At 40.1% G+C, this 24,443-nt stretch overlaps 1 protein-coding gene and 1 gene segment (V, D, J or C); both read right to left on the minus strand.

Moving 5' to 3' along the window:
- Window positions 1-4,970: 4,970 nt before the first annotated feature.
- On the minus strand, window positions 4,971-13,525 carry LOC113067232 (uncharacterized). The gene is made up of 2 exons (XM_026239556.1): window positions 13,103-13,525; window positions 4,971-12,411 (listed from the first exon to the last, which is right to left on the minus strand). The coding sequence occupies exon 2, from the start codon at window positions 12,156-12,158 to the stop codon at window positions 6,309-6,311; it is 5,850 nt and encodes a 1,949-aa protein (XP_026095341.1). The 5' UTR covers window positions 12,159-12,411; window positions 13,103-13,525; the 3' UTR covers window positions 4,971-6,308.
- Window positions 13,526-17,483: 3,958 nt separating this feature from the next.
- LOC113066480 (immunoglobulin lambda constant 7-like) lies at window positions 17,484-18,119 on the minus strand. The segment is given in 1 exon segment: window positions 17,484-18,119. A coding segment is annotated over 1 exon segment (393 nt).
- Between the last annotated feature and the right edge of the window lie 6,324 nt (window positions 18,120-24,443).

Here is a 24,443-nt window from a genome sequence, read left to right on the forward strand (position 1 = left end):
GGCCTCAAAGAAAGGTAACAAAACATCTCCACTCTTGAACTCTGTCAACAAAGACTCAAGCCTTGCACTGGACAACACCCAGTGGCATCACAACACGAGAGTCTTCCATCAAGAGCACAGAGAACGTGAAGCCCAAATCCACGACCGCTTTCAGCCCAACTGCTGGAAAAATCCATGGGACCAGCCACGCTTCTCAAGAAACCAAAAGGATAAGAACATCTGAAAACCTAACCAGATATCCAAAGGTAATCACCTGACTCATCCAAGAGCAACTTTTGTGGGTAAGCGACAACAAAACCCACCTCAGCACCACTCAAACATGCACAGTACTGAGTATGCACAAGAACATGACCGCTTACCATCAGAAGACATGGAACAAGTCATGAAACCACTGAGAGAGTTATTTCAAGACAATTTACATGCATATGACCACAAAGTTGAGTCATGCTCGCTGTGACCAGCGACATAACGGAAGGCCGGTGATCACCTGGTGCACCACATCAGAGATGACAAGCACCTGTTCAACAACGACCCAGAACGAACAAGTCTTTCACGGCCAACTGTGAATGTAAAATCTGAGGTACTAAAGGACATCACCTCAGTCACTAACAAACTGTCAAATGAACTCCAACTCCAAGAACCACATTCCCTGTCTGTGCAACAGCAACCACCAGAGCACAGAAGGTCAAAAAGTCTGCTATAGCCAGAAGGCATCACAAGAAGAATGCAACATAGGAGACAAAGTTTTGCAAACCAGCTGTTCACAGCCATGCCAAACTACCTCCGACTGTCTGCTAAAGAACTTCCTGCCTTGCTGGACTGACCCTCATTAGACCATGGACACGCCCTCATCCAAGCCAAGAATGTTGAGAGCCAGTCTTCAGTGACATACTAGGAAAAGGGGGAGACAAAACAGACTTGAACAGATCTGACCACACATGCACTACACCAGTAACACACACAACATTACCTACACCCAGAGGTAAACACATCTACTGATAACACATTCAACAAACATATTCTTCCCACAGGTAGAATATCCAACTTTTAGTGTAACAAAGTTACACATACCCACCATGAAGAAACGTGCAGCCATCCTCACAATAGGTAGAACACCTGACACTAAGTTAAGGTTCACGACACACTAGCTGCACCTGACATCCTAGCTCAATAGTAGTTGTAACCCATGCTAGGAAAACCCACAGCAGCCTTGTTTTGTTTTGTTCTTCTTTTACCTATCCTTCTCCTTCCCCTCTTTCCTGAGTTGGTGAAACGCCTAGACACCCTGCGAGGGTCGAAGGTCTGATATTAGGATTGACTCGCAACACCTAATATCCGCCAGCCACTCTAAACTGAATGGAAGCCAGAGAGCTCCATGCATGATAGGTCAATTCATTGAATTGAAAATGAAATTACTAGAAAACTAACGGTAAACGTGTAAAGTAAGACAACCTAGAAGAACCAAACAAAGTTAACCACAAATTTGATTGATGAATCAGAATAAAACAACAATTTCCAAGACGGTATAAACTATCCTCAATGTGCTAAACTACATGGACTAATTGAACTTAACCACGTGTACCTAAATAACCTGATGCCTGCACCAGTACAGTAACTGTCATGGAGGTGTTGTCTTGCTGTTTGCTGTGTTTGTCTGCTTCTTCTGCCTTTGTTTCTCCAGCGATCGATGATGTCCTCACCTAAACACCTCGCCGATCGAAAGGGGGATATATGTAACAGAATTGAGTCGAACCAGACAAATTAAAGAGTCTATCAAAGCTGTGCGTTGAAACACGAGCCGAATTCCTCAGGAAGTCATAAATCAGTTCTAGTGCCACAAGAACCAAGCAAGATGACCAACCAACTTGTTCACACAACAGCTTTCAACATTAACACCACTAGAACAATTATTTACAATTTCAATTCGAAGAAGAGAAATTTGGTGTCAAATTTGTTGTACGTAATTGAAATGCAACGCTGGACATCACATGGAAACCCATGAGTTAAACACTTCCATTGACTTCCCCCCACCTAGCAGAAGCAGACTGAAATTCCTAAGGGGGAAGGTATTTTGTCTCCACAGAAGTATTTGTCAAGAGAATGGCAAAGAAAACTGCTCTTTGTACACATATATGGACCAGAGTGAACTCAAAAAGACTTGTAAATGAATCAGTCCATCGCTTCACTCCATATTCATTTATGTGTAACCCACACATTTGACAATCATGTTATATTCATCTTATTGTGTATGTTTTTTTAATAACTATGGGATAGCTGAAGGATACATAGTCATGTCTGGTATGTGTGTGATTGAATCTACTTGCTTGAAATAGCCCTGACAATCATTTATTTGTCACATGTATCATATTCGTGTTAAAGTAATCATGTCCAAAATTATACCCTGCAAGAGCAGGAAAATTTGGACCACATGCTTGGTAAGATAAACAAATGATTTATGATACCCCCGAGCCAAGACAATATCTGATTGGTCAAGACAACAGTTGAGGTGTGGCCAACAGGCAAGTTAAATACTTTGGACACCATAAAATCTGGCTTTTAGTGTCTGCTTTTAGTCTGCTTTTAGTGTCTGCTTTTTTGTTGTCATCACTATTCTTTGAGCGCGGTTGCAGCGTGCTTCAGCCTGCACGCCTGCTACTTAGCCACGATGAGAAGGAACACAACCTAGTCTCGTCAAACTTTATTTATTTTCTTTTCCGTTTGAGAGTTCCGTGTTCTGAGTTAAGATTTGTAACGTCGAGTCTCCGACGCCTGACCTCGGGTGCCCGTTCAACTTCAACCAGCACACACGACTCTGTACCTTCAGCCAACGGCCAACAACCACGGGCTTCCCAAGACGTCACTTCAGCCACTACTGAACTTCCAGCCAATCAGCGATACCAAGATACTCCTTTCAACGGGAGTCCCTTTCACAGGAAACAAAGGCAATGTATCCCCAGATATTTGTTGTACTGGTGTATCTAAAATAATTTTAACCTTATTGAGGAACTCAATGCAAGGGCTAATTACGTGAATGATGGTTGTTCATGTCTATGAAATTTAACGTATTGCTGTAAACTTGGGATTCCATATTTCCATTCTCTTAAACTCATCTTTCCCTAACTTTCGACCTTCCTGCAACTTGTGTGAATGTGTGTGTGCGTGCGTTTATGTGTTAGATTAGTTTATATGTCTTAGATTTATCTAATAAAGCCTTATTCATATTGAAAAGAGAAGTATCTTGTGTTTTGTGCTTACAAGTTAATGTCTTAAACTGCCAATCTTGTTACTGTGCTAAGTAAATCGCAGGGCGTCTCAGTGACCAGCTGTGAAACAGTGATTCTGTTCAAATACCCTTTAAAATCTTAAATGATTCCCTTTGAGCTAAATTGACTTGTTTCCTTTACACGGTTCTATGGGGGGGGGGTCACTGATTTTGTACATTTATAATGTACCATGCTTTTCATCCAGAGAAGTTCTGCAACTTGAAGGTCATTGGAATTGGTCATGTGGCATTAAATATCAGAAGTGGAGATAGTCTAAGATGGTTGAAACAGAAGATTTCATGCTCTTTTATAACCTGGTCTTAATGAAGATATTGATTTTTCTCCATTCCCATTGTCAGACTTGTCTGTAGGTGGTTTTTAATTTATTTTATTTGCACAATTGTGATAAATGTATTCCTATATAAAGGTGCTGGTCGTATAATTAGAATATCATCAAAAAGTTGATTTATTTCATTAATTTCATTCAAAAAGTAAAACTTGTATTATATTAATTCATTACACACAGACTGGTGTATTTCAAATGTTTATTTGTTTTAATTTTGATGGTTATAACTGACAACTAAGGAAAATCCCAAAATCAGTATCTCAGAAAATTAGAATATTACTTAAGACCAATACAAGAAAGGATTTTTAGAAATCTTGGCCAACTGAAAGGACCAGTTATAAACAACAAAATTGAATAACAACATTTGAAATATCAAATATATTTATCAAAAATATATATTTAGCCACTTCCTATTCTCTTTTGCAGGGGTGTCAGAACTCAAATCCTGGAGGGCTGGAGACCTGCAGAGTTTTTTGCAATTTTGCAGTATTATTCCTGCTCATCTCGGGTCTGTTCATTTTGAACAGCTTTGCTTTAACATCCTACACCAGACAGGAGCTTTTGGATATCGGTGAGGACTTTTCCAACAGTTTTATCAACAATCATCGACTCATCGCCAGTGTTGGGGAAAGTTACTTTTAAAAGTAATGCATTACAATATTGCGTTACTCCCCAAAAAAGTAACTAATTACATTACTTAGTTACTTTTTATGGAAAGTAATGCATTACGTTACTTTTGCGTTACTTTTTAAATATGAGCAGGGCTTGATTGTTTTTAATATAAGAAGTTCTATTTATAGAAAATGTAAAAGCCCTTTCACACCAAAAAGTGTAAAGAATAAACCTCAGGCTGAAGGAAAAGTAAATTCACATCAGTACAGTAGCACACAGGAGAAGATTCAACACTCCTCAGCAATAAAAAAAAAAAAAATGAAGCACAATTGTTAGTTTATCTAAAGTCATTTTTGCTTATTAGTATGGTTGAACTGGATCATCAAAGGACAGCAGCAAAGTTAATAAAATGGGATTAGATACATTTGTGTTATTTAACATTTAATTATTGCAGGTTTGTGTCATATTTTAAGTTTGTATTACACTGTTTTAATTCATTTTGAAGAATACTAACTCTAAATTATTTTGTGAGTAGAATGAATTAATACACATTCACATTTAGTCTAGAACTACATCATGTTCACACAGTGCACACAACGCCTCTGTACTTCTGATTTCTCTCAGTATGGGGACTGGAGACTTGTCAGTCAATAAATGGAAAAACAAAGAAACTGGCGTTACTTTTTTGAAAAAGTAACTCAGATATTGTAGCATTCCCAGCTGAACAGATGCACTTTACTCTCAGAAACTGATGTTTACAAAGGGTTTAATCTTCAAAAACACCGTAAGAGCTGAATAAAACAAACAAACAAACAAAGTGTCATTAGACATCTTCCTGCAAATTGTAAATAAATGTCCAAAACAAACCTATAAACTAATAGATACACAGTTGCAATCTGATTGACCTACATCATAAATTGTATGACAATAAATCACATTTTTAGTATACAGGCTAATGTAATAACCTTGCCTTACTGTACTGTAGTAAGCCTGAATAATATGAATTATTTTAACACTGACAGTAACCATATTTAATGCAGATACAGCACCAACGAATAAATGAGTTTTAAACAACTGACAAACTTCTTTCAAAGTGCTACTTATATGACCCATTTGATTTTATAAATCACATCAATGTCCTTTTAAAGTTCAATGAGAACTATATGTTAATTGACATCAAATTAGTGCGAAAAACATAAAACATAAAATGACCAAATAAAGTCCTGATTTACTGTAAACAATCCACCTGGTGTGCAAACCAAGAAAAACTGTAACATTGACGAGGAAATAATACAGTAACCATGAATCACACTCTCTCTGAATAACAACATTAGCAAGTGAAATGGTCATCACTGATATTCGAAACTTGCATATATGCTAACAACCAGCTAAACGTTAGTTAATAGCTTCAGAGGTAATCGCTAAAATAAACACTTCAAAGTCTTTCAAAGTTTACCACACAGCATGAAATTAAAACGATACCTTGTGCCCTTCATCAGCCAGGAGCTAAGAGATAGGGAGAAACCTTTAACCGTATATATGTAGAGCGTGCACCCAAAAGTTCATCCTTCTTCTCTGGTAACGTTAGTCAGAATGACGCTTCACGTACAAAAAAGTGCGCAAATGTACACACATAGCACCACTTCACTTCCTTTTTCAAATTTCAAAATAAAAGCGTGAGGCAAGAAACAAACACTCTTGAAAAACAAACAGGAACACAATGTCCGCATTAAGCACTATGCAAAAATCACCAGACAACCAAAACAAAAAAAATAAATAGTTCTTGAGTGACATTTGCCTCGATTTAATAATAAAGTCCTTTTTTGACTATTCCATGGCAACACCGCCCTCTGTGGCTGGAAGTAAAGGTGTCGACCCACTTCAATGCTTGGGGGATTTAATGGTCATTTACACTCCCACCAAAACATGAGTGATTTGTATGACATTAAGGAATATAAATTACAAATGTTTTTCAAATGAAAATGACCTTTTACTTTAAGAAATGGACATAAAGTGTCCATACTAAGGCATTTCTAGAATTCAAGTAATATAAAGAAAAGGATACACTTGGTTGCTCTTGGTAGGAGCTAGACGGTCTCTAGCAACAGGATCAGCTTCTGGACTGGGCGTTCAATGACAGACAGCTTGTTGAGGCGACGAACATCCGTTTCCAGATTTCGGTCACCAAGGCATACTTTTACTCTTCTCACAAGCCCGTCTTTATCTGTAGTAGTCTCTGTAACTCTGGCCAACCGCCACTCATTTCTGGGCAGATCATCAATCTTTTCCATGACAATGTCTCCTACTTGCAGGTTTCTCTTTACTGTGTGCCAGCGCTGTCTGATGGCAATGTTGGATAGATACTCCTTACGCCAACGACTCCAAAACTGCTCTGCAAGGTACTGAACATGACGCCACCTTTTCCTTGCATAGATGTCTTCTCTGATGAATCTGCCTGGTGGTGGTAATGCTGGAATAGACTTCATAGTAAGCAGGTTATTAGGGGTGAGAGGTGCAAGACTGTTGGGGTCGTTTAAGTTATCAACTGAGAGTGGTCTACTGTTTACGATCGCCATAGCTTCATAAAAGAATGTCCGCAGTGATGCATCGTCCAGTCTGCCAGAATAGAGTGAGAGAGTTGAGCGAAGAACATTCCTCACTGTTCTGATTTGTCTCTCCCATACCCCACCAGCATGACTTGAATGGGGCGCATTTAGGACAAAATCGCACTGTTTTTCAGCTAAGAACACTGTCAGACGATCAGCATCAATCTCCTTGAGAGCATTTTTCAGCTCATTCTTGGCTCCTACAAAGTTGGTGCCTTGGTCACACTTGATTTGGCGCACTGCTCCCCGCAATGCAATGAAACAGCGTAAGCCATTGATGAAAGCATCTGTAGACATGTCATCTAGCATTTCTATATGAATAGCTCTGGAGCTGAAACACGTGAAGAGGAGGCCGTACCTTTTATGATCCTTCCGACCGTGTTTAGTGATAAAGGGACCAAAGCAGTCCATGCCACAGTACGTAAACGGTGGGGATGGATTCGTACGCTCTGAAGGGAGGTCGGCCATTCTTTGTTCTTCTGTGGGTCTCCTGAGCTTCCGACATGTCACACAGTGATGCACATGGGATGCTACTGCTCTGCTAATTCCTGGAATCCAGTAGCCTTGTGATCTGATCTCATTAATTGTGAGACCCTTTCCTTGGTGCTTGACATTCTCATGACATTGAGAGATGATCATCTTCGTTATGTGGTGATCTTTAGGAATGATCACTGGGTGTTTGATTGAGTTGGGTAAAGATGCATCACAAAGTCTTCCTCCTACCTTGAGTACTCCTTCTTGATCCAGGAAGGCATCAAGATGATACAGCTTGCTGCCAGGTGACAGCTGGGTCCCCTTGCTCAATAACTTGATATCCTCTGGATGGGTGTTTCTTTGTAAATCTTTAATGATGATGCGTTTAGCATCTTCTCGTTCAGCTACCGTACTGTGGCTGCTGGATTTGTCCCCTTTGGCTCGTCGAATGAGGCGAGCCACAGCTTGGACAGCTCCAGACCACGAAGACAGCTTTGACAAGCGGTCTGAGAGGCTGACTTCTGTTGCTTGTGCACTCAGTGTCTGAGCCTGTCTCACTTCAGGATCTCCAATCGTTAGTGCTGTGTCAATATCTGCAACAGGAGGTATATCCTTCTTCCATAAGAATCCTGGCCCTGTCAACCAATTAGATGTAAGAATCTCACCAGCGTTTAAACCTCTCGACGCATGGTCAGCAGGGTTTTCATTAGTGGGAACATATCTCCACTGTTGAGGAGTAGTGCTGAGATGTATCTTTTGCACTCTGTTCGCCACAAATGTGTGAAAACGGCGTGCTTCGTTGTTTATGTATCCCAAAACCACTTGGGAGTCGGTCCAGAAGTGCTCTTCTATGTCTGCATATTGTAGCTCCCGTTTAAGCATATTGCTCATGGCAACTGAGATGACAGCAGCTGTCAATTCGAGCCTGGGGATGGTCTGGACCTTAATGGGAGCAACTCTGGATTTACCGATGACCAGGGCACAATGGATATTTCCTTCTTTGCTTGTGAGTCTCAAATAGGTACACTGGCCATATCCGCTGTTGCTCGCATCAGAGAAGTGATGAAGTTCCCTTTTGATGACCTTTCCAAAGTTTGCAGGCACATAGCAGCGGGGTATACTGATCTTTTCCAAGTTCACAAGATCTGCTTTCCAATGCTCCCAGCTAGGCTGCAATTCTTTAGGAAGGGGGTCATCCCAGCCTGTTCCGTTTCTGCACATTTCCTGAAGCACTAGTTTTCCACTGAGCAGGAAAGGAGCAATAAAGCCCAGTGGATCATACAGAAATGCAACTGTGGATAGTATGCCACGGCGTGTTGCTGGCTGGTCTTTGAGGTCAACAGAGAATCTGAAGTTGTCAGAATCAATGTGCCAGTGGATCCCTAAAGCTCTCTCTAAAGGTGTGTCTTCGAAGCTGAGGTCAAGCGCCTTTACTTCAACAGCTCGTTCAGAAATTGGAATGCTATCCAGGACAACTTTGTCATTTGAAATAAATTTGTGCAGTCTAAGACCGCCTGAGGCACACAGTTGTCGAGCTTCTCTTGCTACCTGGATAGCTTCTTCTGTGCTGACTACACTGGTGACACCGTCATCTACATAAAAGTCTTTTGTGATGAATTTAGAGCCAAGAGGATACATACCCTCATTCTCCTTAGCAAGATGTTTCAGACCATAGTTGGCGCATCCAGGTGATGAGGTTGCACCAAAAAGATGGACCTTCATGCGGTATTCATGTGGGTGTAAAGCTAAGTCTCCATTTTTCCACCAGAGAAAACGGAGGTAGTTTCGATCTGCTTCTTCCACGTGAAATTGGTGAAACATCTTTTCAACATCACACATAAGGGCAATGGGATGTTGTCTGAATCTTACAAGAACACCAGTCAGATTATTCATTAAATCTGGGCCTTGGAGCAAGTGGTCATTGAGGCTGGTTCCCTGGTACTTGGCGGAGCAGTCGAAGACAACACGGAGCTTGTCTGGCTTCTTAGGGTGGTACACCCCATGATGAGGGATGTACCACTTCTCTCCATCCTTTCCTTCATCATGCACTTCTTCTGCATCACCTCTTTCAATGACCTCTTCCATAAACCTCACATTGTGTTCCTTGTACTTTTCATCTTTCAGCAATTTCCTTTTAAGATGATTGAGCCTTACAATGGCCAGCTGCTTATTGTTAAGGAAATTAGGTCTTCTTTTGAAGGGAAGAGGCATCTCGTAATGCCCGTGGTCATTCTTCCTTATGCCTTGCTGCAGTTTGGTCAAAAAGAGGATGTCATCCTGTGACACAGTTTTATCATCTTCACCAGCGTCTTTGAAGTCAGACTCCAATACTTTAATAACATCTGCTGGGGTCACTGGAGGGAGCTCTTTTATGCTGACTCTATGACAGATGGTGTTGAAGCTTTGTGATTCATTGTGTGAAGACAGGCGACCAACAATGCTCCATCCTAGGTCTGTATGGACTGCATAAGGTTCATCGTCTCCTCCTAAAATCACCTGTTTTGGTGCCAAAGCCTTTGGACAGTTGTAGCCTATCAGGAGACCAACCTCACAATCCTGCAGAGCTGGAATTTTATCCACTATTGTAGAGAGATGCTTCCAATGTCGTGCTGTGTCACAAGTAGGGATATGAGTACGGTTCACTGGAATGGAGTCCTTAGTGTAGGCAGGGGGCAGGTTGAGGACAACGGAGGAGCTGTACCCTCTTACTTTAAGACCTGACACCCTTTCACTCGGCATGACAAGATCCTTTGCAGTCATGGTTGTCAACTTCAGTCTCACCGGACAGGAGTCAGCTTGTAACTTAATGCTCAGCTCTCTGTCGACAAACACAGTATCACTCTGGGTGTCAAGCAGAGCATAAACAAGTTTTTCAGAGCCTGGATTCCTCTCGGTTGACACCCACACTGGCACGATCATTGAAGTATTGGTGGATGGCTCATTATTCTCTACTTTGTGAGATGTAGAAGTAGTTATCTCTGTGTCACCTTGGTTTGAAACTGGTGCAGAGTTGACTTTCTTTGTATAGTTTTCATCATGTAGACACGTTGGATGTCTACCTCTACAGGTGTCACAGGACAGACGGTGACGGCAGTCTTTTGCGCTGTGGCCTGGTTTCATGCAACCATAGCAGAGTTTGTTATCCTTCACATATTTCCGTTTCTCTTCTAATGATTTTGCCACAAATTTAGGACAGTTGTGAATCTTATGCTTGTCGTCCTTGCAGAAGAAACACATTTTGAAATTCCCTTTAGTGGGCTTTTGTTCGTTTTCGTCATTTTCTTTATTTTCTGTGGCTGTTTGAATGTGAAAGACGTTAGCCCTGTTCCTTTTACTGTCCTTAAGGTTCCGTTTTTCTGAAGTAGGGTCAGAGGCACGAAGAGCACTGAAGGAGGTTACAGGATTACAAGAAATCTCTGCTTCCATCGACATGAAGGTCACAAAATCTATAAACTTTGGAAAGTCATGAGTCTCAATCAGTGTCTGCGTGACCTGACGGTTCCAACGTGCTGCTGCCCAATCTGGTAATTTGTGTACAAGTTTCTGATTTTCATCACAATCATTTAATATTTCAAGCCCTTTGACATGAGGCATAGCTTGATGACAAGCATTCAAGAAGTCAGAGAATTCTCTGAAACCTTCAGCATCCCTAGGATGAATCTTAGGCCATTTGGCTAGTTTTTCCCTGAATGCCTTTTGTATAGCAAATGGCTGTCCATACCGTTGGTTCAGCTTGTTCCACGCATCATTATAAGCCTCATTATCATTCCTGTAGAAGATACCATCAAGAGACTTACGAGCTGGACCGCCAGCGTACCTTTTTAAATAGTGCAGCTTGTCAGCAAAAGAAATGGCCTTTCCATCAATGAGCGACACAAATGCAGCCTTCCACTCAATGAACTGGATAGGATCACCGTTGAACACAGATGGTTCTGTTGCAGGCAGCCTGTTCAGAGCTATGCTATCTTGGACAGCTTGAGCGAGATAAGATATATCAGATCTTGGAGGTGAGGATTTTGCTGTGAAGTCAGTAGGACGCGTTGCTGTGATGTTGGTAGGACATTGAATAGGAAATGGAATCAAATGCTGTTGTGGCGTTACACTCACATCCTGCGGTTCCCCTAAATTTGAATCTGAAGAATGAATGCTGTCTTCTTGTGCCATTTCTTGATCATAGGCCTGCAGTCTGGCTCTAGCTGCTTTTAGATCCTTCTCTACCTTTAGTTTTTCCAGTTCACACTTCTGAGCTTCGATCTCTTGTATCATTGAGTATTCTGCTTCTTTGGCTGCTAATTCAGCTGCTGCATCCGCTCGCTTAGCTGCAATGGACATAACTGTAGACCTTGATGATGTGGGGTGTGAGACTGTGGATCCGTAGACAGAGCGAGCATAATCGTGATGGAGTATCTCACGAAGACTGTGTTTTACATTTTCTCTGTCAAAGTCCTCAAGGCATGCCATTCTGTCAAAAATTATCTTCGAAATATCTTTTGTCACAGCTTCACAAGTATCAATTCTGCGTCTAGTGTCACTGGATGGAGCGATGTGATCTCTAATTTCCAGGTAGACGTGCATGACATCATCCCTTCCCTTCTCAAGTGTATTAATAAGCGCTACCAGTTGGCTCTCACTAATGTCTGTTTTTAGCTCTTCCCTTGTGTTGCGAGCCAGGACCTTCCATTGTTCGTACAGCTGAATCAATCTTTTCTCCTTTTTCAGGGCCTCACCTTCTTTAAATACACGCATCTTTTCCGTGGGTTTCCGTTGTCGACCAGATCGATGAAGCTCCTCCTCTTCCGTTCTATTATAAGGGGCCTCCACGTGCTGGTCTGGTTCTTTATTTTCAGAAGCATCCATTTTCTTTAAAGAAGTGCCACCGACTTAGATCTCCAGACTAAATCCTTTGGTTGTCATTAAACAGCTTTCAGATATGTGGTGGGACTGATGAGGTGTAGCTGTTATTTATTTTATTATTTTTTTTTTTTGGTAAAGCACTTACTCTCCAGAGTAAGGGCAAGCTCTTACTGTAGCATTCCCAGCTGAACAGATGCACTTTACTCTCAGAAACTGATGTTTACAAAGGGTTTAATCTTCAAAAACACCGTAAGAGCTGAATAAAACAAACAAACAAACAAAGTGTCATTAGACATCTTCCTGCAAATTGTAAATAAATGTCCAAAACAAACCTATAAACTAATAGATACACAGTTGCAATCTGATTGACCTACATCATAAATTGTATGACAATAAATCACATTTTTAGTATACAGGCTAATGTAATAACCTTGCCTTACTGTACTGTAGTAAGCCTGAATAATATGAATTATTTTAACACTGACAGTAACCATATTTAATGCAGATACAGCACCAACGAATAAATGAGTTTTAAACAACTGACAAACTTCTTTCAAAGTGCTACTTATATGACCCATTTGATTTTATAAATCACATCAATGTCCTTTTAAAGTTCAATGAGAACTATATGTTAATTGACATCAAATTAGTGCGAAAAACATAAAACATAAAATGACCAAATAAAGTCCTGATTTACTGTAAACAATCCACCTGGTGTGCAAACCAAGAAAAACTGTAACATTGACGAGGAAATAATACAGTAACCATGAATCACACTCTCTCTGAATAACAAAATTAGCAAGTGAAATGGTCATCACTGATATTCGAAACTTGCATATATGCTAACAACCAGCTAAACGTTAGTTAATAGCTTCAGAGGTAATCGCTAAAATAAACACTTCAAAGTCTTTCAAAGTTTACCACACAGCATGAAATTAAAACGATACCTTGTGCCCTTCATCAGCCAGGAGCTAAGAGATAGGGAGAAACCTTTAACCGTATATATGTAGAGCGTGCACCCAAAAGTTCATCCTTCTTCTCTGGTAACGTTAGTCAGAATGACGCTTCACGTACAAAAAAGTGCGCCAATGTACACACATAGCACCACTTCACTTCCTTTTTCAAATTTCAAAATAAAAGCGTGAGGCAAGAAACAAACACTCTTGAAAAACAAACAGGAACACAATGTCCGCATTAAGCACTATGCAAAAATCACCAGACAACCAAAACAAAAAAAATAAATAGTTCTTGAGTGACATTTGCCTCGATTTAATAATAAAGTCCTTTTTTGACTATTCCATGGCAACACCGCCCTCTGTGGCTGGAAGTAAAGGTGTCGACCCACTTCAATGCTTGGGGGATTTAATGGTCATTTACAGATATTTTCTTGTAAATTAAAAAGTAATGCGTTACTTTACTAGTTACTTGAAAAAAGTAATCTGATTACGTAACTCGAGTTACTTGTAATGCGTTACCCCCAACACTGCTCATCGCTGACATCGACAGAACACCCGAAGCCTCGCAGGCGGCGTCGAGATCATAAACAAGGGAGGGGGGGTGGGTGGGTGCGGAGGTTTAAGAGCTAAGCTAAAGTTAACAATGCTCCGGCTCTCTTTACCCAGCATTTTCCTCACTAATGTGCGGTCACTGGTGAACAAAATGGACGAGTTACGACTTCGCATCACCCACAGTAAGAGACTTTTGGACTGCAATGTCATGGTTTTCACAGAAACATGGCTACACAGCGACATACCAAATAATGCTATTGAGCTAGCCGGACGCTACACACTCCGGGCAGATAGAACGGCAGATGACTCCGGCAAGACAAGAGGTAGTGGATTGTGCATTTATGTCAACAAAGCTTGGTCTACGAACACTGTCATTGTTGGGAGACACTGCTCAGCTAGAGTTTGTCATGGCTAAATGCTCCACCATAATAACCGCAGTCTATATTCCAAGGGATGCTCATGCCAAGCTTGCTTTGAACAAACTACATGCAGCCATTAGTAAACAACAGACTGCTCACCCGGGGGCTGCTTTTATTGTCACGGGTGATTTGAATCACTGCAAATTAAAGACGGTGCTCCCCAAATTCCACCAGCATGTTTCCTGCCACACCAGAGGAGACAAAACTTTGGATCATGTTTACACAAACATTGATGGAGCTTACATCATGACCCCCTCCCCCACCTCGGACAGTCTGATCACCTTTTTTTGTTTCTCACCCCTAAGTATTCATCACTCATCAACAGTGTGAAGCCATCAGTGAGGACCATCAAAGTGTGGCCAACTGGAGTAGACTCTTTACTTCAGGACAGATTTCAATACACGGACTGGAGTATGTTTGGTTCTCAGGCTGCTCTCACACAGACATTGACATTGATATCTATACCTCCTCTGTATTGGACTACATCAACACTACCATTGACAGTGTTACAATGGAAAAACAGATCACAACATACCCTAATCAGAAGCCATGGATGAACATAGAGGCACGACTTCTGCTGAAAGCCCACAACACTGCCTACAGGTCAGATGATACTCAGGCGTACAGCAAATCCTGGGCCAACCTGAAAAGGGGCATCAAAAAGGCCAAATACTGCTACAAGCTGAAGGTAGAGGAACACTTTTCCAACTCTGACCCCCGACGCATGTGGCAGGGCATCCAGATCATCAGTGACTACAAGTCAAGCAACTCCACTCCAACGGTCACAGACGTCTCCTTCCTTAACGAGCTGAATTACTTTTATGCTCGCTTCAACAGTGACAGCAAGGAGACGGCCACACTGTACTGAGCCGGATCAACGGACGCAAGACTGTTGGCCCGGACGGCATTCCTGGATGTGTGCTCAGGGCTTGTGCAAAGCAGCTTGCAGGGGACTTCACAGACATTTTCAACCTGTCCCTCAGCCAAGCAGCTGTGCCAACATGTTTTAAGACCACATCCATTGCCGAAACACTCCTCCCCATTGTGCTTAAATGACTACCACCCTGTAGCACTCACACCCATCATTATGAAGTGCTTCGGGTCCTAGCACACCTCAAAGACTGCCTCCCACCCACACTGGACCCACACCAGTTTGCCTACTGCAGAAATAGGAGCACAGAGGATGCAGTATGCACAGTGCTGCACTCTGCACTCACACACTTGGACAATAACAACACGTATGTTAGGATGTTGTTTGTTGACTTCAGTTCAGCATGTAACACCGTCATTCACTCCATGCTGACCACAAAACTTGGAGACCTGGACATTAACACCTCCCTCTGCAATTGGATTATGGACTTTCTGACCAACAGGCCTCAGTATGTTAGGTCAGGCCACACCCACTCCACCACCATCACACTTAACACCGGTGTACCACAGGGCTGTGTGCTGAGCCTATTCCTTTACAACTTACGTACACCCACGACTGCAAGCCTGTGCATGGATCATAAGTTTACAGATGACACCACAGTGATTGGCCACATCAGTAACAACGATGAGACTGCCTACAGGGAAGAGGTACAGCACCTGGCCACATGGCGCGCTGACAATAACCTGCTCCTTAACACCAGTAAGACAAAGGAGCTCATTATGGACTTCAGGAAGAAGAAAGGAAGCACACATGACCCCAGCCACATTAACAGGATGGTTGTCAAACGTGTCTCCAGCTTCAAGTTCCTGGGAACCACCATCTCGGAGCACCTGTCCTGGACTACAAATACCTCCAGCCTGCTCAAGAAGACTCACCATCGCCTCTTCTTTCTCAGGACACTGAAGAAGAACCAGCTGTCTTCAACCATCCTGGTGAACTTTTACCGGTGTGCGATCGAGAGCATCCTGACCAATTTTATCACAGTCTGGTATAGGGAACTGCTCAGTGGCTGACCGCAAGGCACTGCAAATGGAGGTGAAAACTGCCCAACGCATCACAGGGAAATCACTTCCTGCTATTAAGAACATCCAGAGAAAATACTGTCTACATCAAGCTCGCAGCATTCTTAAGGACTCATCTAACCCTGACCATAGTTTAACCTCCTGCCCTCCGGGATGCGCTTCACACACACACACACACCCACACCATACACACAAACTCCTCCCCCTCTTCTCCACTACATCTGACTGATTTATTAATTTACAACATACAAAAAAACAGTAACCTTGTTATTACTTGCACTACTGTCTGTTTATCAAGAAACACTGAGTAATCCATTTGCACACTATTTTTTTTCTATGCACTTTACTTTCCATTGCAATAGTGTAAATGATTTTCATAGTTCTGCCTATAGTGTACAAACACTTTTACATAATCCATCTGTATAGTATGTTAATAGTACACCTATCTGTATATCATGCTGATAGTATTTAATATCTGTAAATTATGTCCATACTTATCTGTATAGTTATTGTACATATTGTAGACCTTGTATATTCTATACTTACTGCTTATTGCACTTCTGGTTAGATGCTAACTGCATTTTGTTGCGTGGTACCTTACATGTGCAGTGACAATAAAGTTGAATCTAATCTTATCTTATTAGCCTGAAGGACTTGCTTAGTTGGATCAGGTGTGTTTAATTAAGGTTGAATCTAAACTCTGCAGGGCTCCGGCCCTCCAGAAATTGAGTTTGACACCCCTGCTCTGTTGTCACACACCCCAGTGAAGGCCTGTTTGGGCTGACACACATGTTGGTGTCCTTTTAAAAAGTAGCCCTGTCTTAGAATTAACATTCTAATTTTTTTCTTTGCTGACTATGTGAGTGCCTGGACGTGGATTATTTACAATGTATTTATTTATTTAGCAACAGGATTCTTTTTTATTTTTATTTTTAATTAATTGTAAAGAAATACACTTAAATTGCACTAAATGTAATTGAAGTGCTTCCAATTTAGCACAATTTAATATATTAAAATATATTGCAAATAATATAAAGTTTAACTATGCTTAATATACTTATTGTTTCAAGATAATACATTTAATATGCATTTAATATGGCATGATTGAAATATAAGTACATCCCAAAAAGCACAATTTAAAAACATTTCCTTTCCACCTGGGCTACTAAACTACAGCAGAAGTGAAACTGGTCTGTTTCAGTTCAGATCATGTAACCAATCAAACAGAGACACTGGGAGTGTGGACTGAAAATCTCATTTACATTGTGAGTGTGGAGTGATTGTGATCCTCTCAGAATAGAGCAGCTCTGTCTCCAGAGACCATGTTCAAACCCCAAGAGCTTTGTTTGACTAGATTTACTGCTAGTGATCGAGCTTCTGAAAAACACCTGGACAAACACTACATGCATCTTCATCTGTTAGTTGAATGATGTTGTCAGACACAAATGGAGTTTGTTGAGAAGCTTTATTGAATGTTGCAGCAAACACAGCAGATTGAAAGATCAGCCAGTGCTTTGACACTAGAGCTCTCTTTCAGTATTGAGTTGTAAATGACTTCAGCTGCAGCACTAGACTCATGTGAATCCTGCCTGACACAGGACACTCAGATACACTCATCTTCAGGAGAGAGCAGCGCTCACTGGAGAAACATCAGCACTGCGAGCGACTAACAGCGACTCTTGTGGAACGAGGCCTCATGAGGAGCTCCATCATGTGTTACTCTGCAGACGTACAGCTCTCCCTCTTCCCAGCGTGCTTTGCTGAGGGTCAGGACACTACTGCGGCTGTAGCGGCCGTCCTGCTCGCTCTCTGCGCTGGTCACAACCCCCTCGGTGACCTCTGAGCCGTCCAGTGTCCAGCTCACCAGCGCCCCCTGTGGAGAGTAAGAGCTGAGCAGACAGAGCAGTGCGGCTGAGTCTCCAGAGATCTGCAGAGAAGAGGGCGGCAGCAGAGACACTGAGGGCTTCACTGTGGGACCAGCTGCAGGAGACAAACACAACACATTCACAAACACAGAGAAAACACACTGCAGCTCCAGCACTCTTCTGCCCTGCAGCATTCACATCATTTCAACATGACTTCAGCAGCAGACGTGTGGAATACTGTAATAATCACTATATATATATATATATATATATATATATATACACACAAACTACACAAAAAAACAACAAAAATATACATATATATCAAACTATGAAAACTTTATGAAAGTAAATGTATTAATACACTGCTTTAATTTCAGTCGTTTTTATACCCCAACATAGAGTTTTTATTTTATATCATTTTTCATTTTTTGATTTCATTTTATATATTACACTCTTACATGTTCTTTTTTTTTTTCAAAAGAGAATGAGAATGCAGGTCAGACCACAATAGCTGATTAGATTAGAAAACAACAAAATCAACATTTTAAATGAGCTTATATACAAACTTCACAATCACTACATACAGTTCGATGAAACCTCATTAATGAAATTAAACATACTAAGATATTTACTGCCTTTAATTCTAGTAGTTTGTATATCCTTAAGAAGTCTTTACAATTTAGTTAGCTGAGATATTCAAGTCAAAATGTAACTCAATTTAATGCCTAGATTATGCGACTACAAATGACATTAATGGAATTAGAATTTAATCAAGTAATTTATTATATAAATTGTGCTTGTATTAAAACTAACTGAATTATAAGCACATCATTGGCAAAACAAATTCAAAATCATTGCCTGAACTACAGAAAGTAGCTCCATTCCCATTTTACCAACAAACCTTGTTTTTCCATGCATGATATCTACAATAAAAGATTAGCTGTATATGCCTGCATATATAATGGAATTAAATAAAGAAAAAACGAAAGAAAAACTGTGATATACTTATTAAACTCACAGTGAGCCACATTATGAAAAAGTGAATAATTCAGGTTTTTTTATATCTAAACATGACAATATTTTAGATTACATATTTACTATAAAACTATTACAATATAATAATTATGTCATTTCAGTTTTTACTACTTTTGTATGAGCTAAATTGTATGTTTTCAGTGGAGATTTAAAAGAGCCAGAGCACCAGTTTAGTTCCTCCGCCGAAAGTCAACCATGTTGATACAATCTAATGAAACACTCGTACAAAAACCTCTATTCCACTCGAGTGAACACAAACTCCAGCAGAGAGAGAAACAACACTTCAACACACTGAGAGCACAAACACCTCAGCTGCTGACAACACTCAGACATTTAGTTTGACAAAATTCCGCACAAAATCTTTTGAAAATGTTTGTTATTGCTTGAAGAATAATGTATTTGTTTTTCAATAATCAGCTAAAGAGTTTATTCATCTCAGTTACAATAGTTAGTTAGAACTCTGATTTAAATGACAACAATATCAGCAAACAAATCGACGAGAGAGTGAGAGAGGGCTTTGCAGAAGCAAAGGTGGTCAGGTTGATGTGGTGTTGAGGATAATAAAACCAGGGGATTTTAAAGATATGCTTGTAAATAAAGATTCAGGTCTCACCTCGGAGAGAAAGCAAAAATATGCTGACCTCCGACAGCTACTGATGCCTCTAATCTAAAACAGTCAAGTCACAGATTAGGAAATCATGTGCCAGGTCATGTCAATAATAAGTGATGAGAATGAGCACCAGCGCAGACTGGGCCAACTCCCCCGACAAAAGGTAACACAAGCAAACAGCGCCAAGGTTGAGATAGGAGATCATAACAACAATAACATGTCATGCAATACACCAGCAGACAATGAAATGGGGGAACACCCAGAGATCGGTGAGCAGCTTCAGTCCCAAAAAGTAACAAATAACAAACAAATAACAAGACAACCCAAGCAAAAGAAACAGCAAAATCCACATGTACTGACCAGCCAGAGTAACATCGCCTGCTGGGCACCCCTAAAAAGTCTGCTGAAATGTTTGATTGGCAGGTACCCAGCTATAGTCTTGTTTGATTCAGGTGAGCATAACTGACCAACAATGGACTGACACTCACATTCCTAATCATATCTTTATTGCTTTATTGCTGAAGTATCAAGGTACCTGACCTTGTTCATACCCCCTTGGGGGTTCTACGAGTGGGTTAGAATAGCCTTTGGGCTATCGAATGCCCCAGCGCCATATCACATCAAATTCACCCCTTGCATTGCATTGATTTCCTTCCCCTGGAAGCCTGCAGAGGTGGATATGACTATATACTGGTAGTGGTTGATCACTTCACAAGATTTGCACAAGCCTACCCCACCAGGAACAAGGCTGGTAAGATGTCTGCTGACAGGGTTTTCAATGATTTCATTCCCAGATTTGGAGCTGAAACTAATGGACCAAAAGGACATGCAGAGAAATGGGCAGGAAGAATGGTGTAGGAATACAGGATAGCAGAAGCAAACAGCCGACAGTCCAGCTCCAAAGGGAAGACATACTATGATAAATGGAGCAGAGGTGTGGTTCTTCAGGTTGGGGACAGAGTCCTTGTCTGCAATCTCAGGGAATGAGGGGGCCCTGGAAAGCTTAGACCAGGAGCGACGAAAGTGAAGGACGAGAGAAGCCCAGGCCTGGTCCTCTCTCGTCCTTCACTGTCGTCACTCCTGTTTTATATCCTTCCATCTCCTCCGTGGGACTCGAGACCGGTGGGTCGAGCAGGTGTCGCTCATTTTCAATCACTCCACCGCCCTCGATCCGTTCCCATTGCTCTCGGCCCCACCCCACTCGCCACAACATACTTTAGTTACACATACAGTACAGACCAAAAGTTTGGACACACCTTCCCATTCAAAGAGTTTTCTTTATTTTCATGACTATGAAAATTGTAGATTCACATTGAAGGCATCAAAACTATGAATTAACACATGTGGAATTATATATGGAATTCTATAAATAAAAAAAGTGTGAAACAACTGAAAATATGTCATATTGTAGGTTCTTCAAAGTAGCCACCTTTTGCTTTGGTTACTGCTTTGCACACTCTTGGCATTCTCTAGATGAGCTTCAAGAGGTAGTCACCTGAAATGGTCTTCCAACAGTCTTGAAGGAGTTCCCCGAGAGATGCTTAGCACTTGTTGGCCCTTTTGCCTTCTGTCTGCGGTCCAGCTCACCCCTAAACCATCTGGATTGGGTTCAGGTCCGGTGACTGTGGAGGCCAGGTCATAGTGATGAAAATAAAGAAAACTCTTTGAATGAGAAGGTGTGTCCAAACTTATGGTCTGTACTGTATTTAAATATACTTAATCTAATTATATGTCCTTTATACATATATTACTGTGCAAAAGTCTTAGGCAGTCTGTTGTCAGACTGCTTGTGCATTCAACAATCTCACTAGATTATTATTAAAATTAATGGCAAAATGAATGATTGGGAATGTAAACTAAAATTTCCTACTGACATACCACAGCAAAATATATAAATAACTGGCTTAAAACCCTTTTTTGGGTGAAAATACTAATGTGCCTAAGACTTTTGCACAGTAATGTACTTTACAAACAACATTTTTGCTCCTTTATAAAGAATGACCATACAGTAATACACAGAACTGATTAAAGACAGGGACAGACAACACTCATTTTAACTAAATATCAGAGTGATTGACAGAGATAATGTAGAAACATAATTAGTGATTTTATAATTAATAATGACCCAGATCATGAAATACATTTATTAGGCTTAGAGTAAGGGAAGCTTGAGAAATGAGAGTATCCAAGGAGCGTGTGAATGCTATGGATTTATTTTAAATATTTTTAATGTTCTTTAATGATATCCTTTTTAGGGTTTTTTTATTAAATTTTTATTTTTATAGAAGTATCAGTTCAGGCACCAGTACCCTTTTAAAAGTATCAAAATGGCACCAGTATTGTATAAAACCCAATCGATACTCAACCCGAATGTGCATTAAGACAGGAGTAAAACACCTTTTAACTAAGTTGTTTTTCAATTAAGTTAAGAGTTCAATTAAGAGTTCATTGCAATAAATGTTGTATTGAAAATTGTATTAGTGATCGTTCATTTGCCATACATTTTTATTTAAATCAAATGTATTTTACCAATTAATGTTCAAGTAGTAATTCATTATTTGGTACCGCTGCGGGTTTTAAAATTGTTAAACACCACTTTAGTTGGCTGAACTTAATGGGTGTAGTTTAGATAACTTAACTTTAGTTGTCTTAACTTATTGGATGTAGTTAAGATAAATTAACTTATGTTGGCTGAAATTATTGGATGTAGTATTGATAACTATGGTTGGCTGAACTTACTGGGTGTAGTTTAGATAACTTAACTTCAGTTAGCCAAGCTTAAATTCGAAGTAAATCATGTCATAGTACTTTATAACTTTTAAGGTAAACCTTTCCAAATTTGTCAGGTACACTTTTCCAAATAAGTTAGTTTAACTCAAAAAAAAAAAAAACATACATAAAGATAACAAAAAATAATTAGTTCAATCAACAAAATATTTTTTACAGTGTACAAGGGAAATCTAAAAGGCAAAATCCAAAGAAACAGGTGATAAATCGTACACGTAGCAATCAGAACAAGACAATGGAAATGCTCAGTAAGCATCAATATTGGCAATACTTCACAAAGGCCTGTTTGGCCTGACCATGCTTAAATGGCTGCAAAACAGGAAGTAATCACAGAAGCAGCAGAGGAAGTGGTACCAGTCAGAGGGCTCCCTCTGCTGGCGTGGTGTTACAAATTGTTTTTAAGTTCAAATCAATTTGAATTCATATTATTAATTTTAAAAATAAGTTTTCAATAAACATTTCATTTAATACATGCTTTAATAAAGCTTATATTAGAGCTCTTTCCAGACTAAACACAACTGTTAAATATCAAGCTGTACATATATATATATATATATATATATATATATATATATATATATATATATATATATATATATATATATATATATGTATGTATGTATAGTACAGACCAAAAGTTTGTAAACATTACTATTTTTAATGTTTTTGAATGAAGTTTCTTCTGCTCATCAAGCCTGCATTTATTTGATCAAAAATACAGAAAAATGTAAAATGTAATATTGTGATATATTATTACAATTTAAAATAATTGTTTTTAAATTTATTATATTTTAAATTATCTTTTATTTCTGTGATGCAAAGCTGAATGTTTAGGATCATTCTCACATGATCCTTTAGAAATTTTTCTAATATGATGATTGATACTTTTTTAGGATACTTTGATGAATAAAAAGTAAAGAATAAAATAAAAAAAGCTTTGTTTTCTAAATATAAATATTTTGTAATAACAATATACACTACTGGTCAATAATTTGGGGTCAGTAATTTTTTTTTATTTCTTCTTTTTAAATAAAATCAATACTTTTATTCAGCAAGGATGTTTTAAATTGATAAAAAGTGATAGTAAAGCAAATATATTATTAGAATATATATTACAGTTTTTTTCAGTCACTAACAAGCATTTGTCCAAACAGTTGTCACATTTTCAAAACTCTAAACACAATTAGCACAGCATCTGTCTATTGTGGCCATACCATTCACACATTTCATGTCGTTTTCACACAATATGGAGTCATTGAACACATTTCCACAATGCTTACATTTTCTGAACAGACAAGCTATACCTCCCAACAAAATTATGGATCGTTTTTGTAGTATTTACAAATGTTAACACACAACATCCCACAATAGCAAAAACTATGTTCCAAACCTTAGATACAGTATAAAAACCTCTGCTTCTGCAATGATATCAGTTCAAAAACAATATATCTTAGCTGATTTATTTTGTGTAAATTGGGCCAACCACAACTGATTCCAATTTGGCTTAGACTCAATGGCAGGGTTTTTTTTCTATTACATTGACACTTATACAATAAAAGGAGGACTTTGAAGAGTGATATTTTTGGAAACAGAAACAGAAAAAGACAAACACTGTAATGTATGTAAGAGTAAGAGCAAGGGGCCCAGGGAGAAGAGCAGGCCCAGTGAGAGGAGCAGGAGCAGAGAGATATACAGTGAGAGGAGCAGTGAGAGGAGCAGTGAGAGGAGCGGTGAGAGGAGAAGGAGCAGTGAGAAGAACAGTGAAAGGAGCAGTGAGAAGAACAGGAGCAGTGAGATGAGCAGTGAGAGGAGCAGTGAGAAGAGAAGGAGCAGTGAGAGGAGCAGTGAGAGGAGAAGGAGCAGTGAGAAGAGCAGTGAGAGGAGAAGGAGCAGTGAGAAGAGCAGGAGCAGTGAGAGGAGCAGTGAGAGGAGCAGGAGCAGTGAGAGGAGCAGTGAGAGGAGCAGGAGCAGTGAGAGATGCAGTGAGAGGAGCAGGAGCAGTGAGAGATGCAGTGAGAGGAGCAGGAGCAGTGAGAGGAGCAGGAGCAGTGAGAGGAGCAGGAGCAGTGAGAGATGCAGTGAGAGGAGCAGGAGCAGTGAGAGGAGCA

Source organism: Carassius auratus, chromosome 50, assembly GCF_003368295.1.
Source record: "Carassius auratus strain Wakin chromosome 50, ASM336829v1, whole genome shotgun sequence".
In the NCBI taxonomy this organism is placed as follows: Eukaryota; Metazoa; Chordata; class Actinopteri; order Cypriniformes; family Cyprinidae; genus Carassius; species Carassius auratus.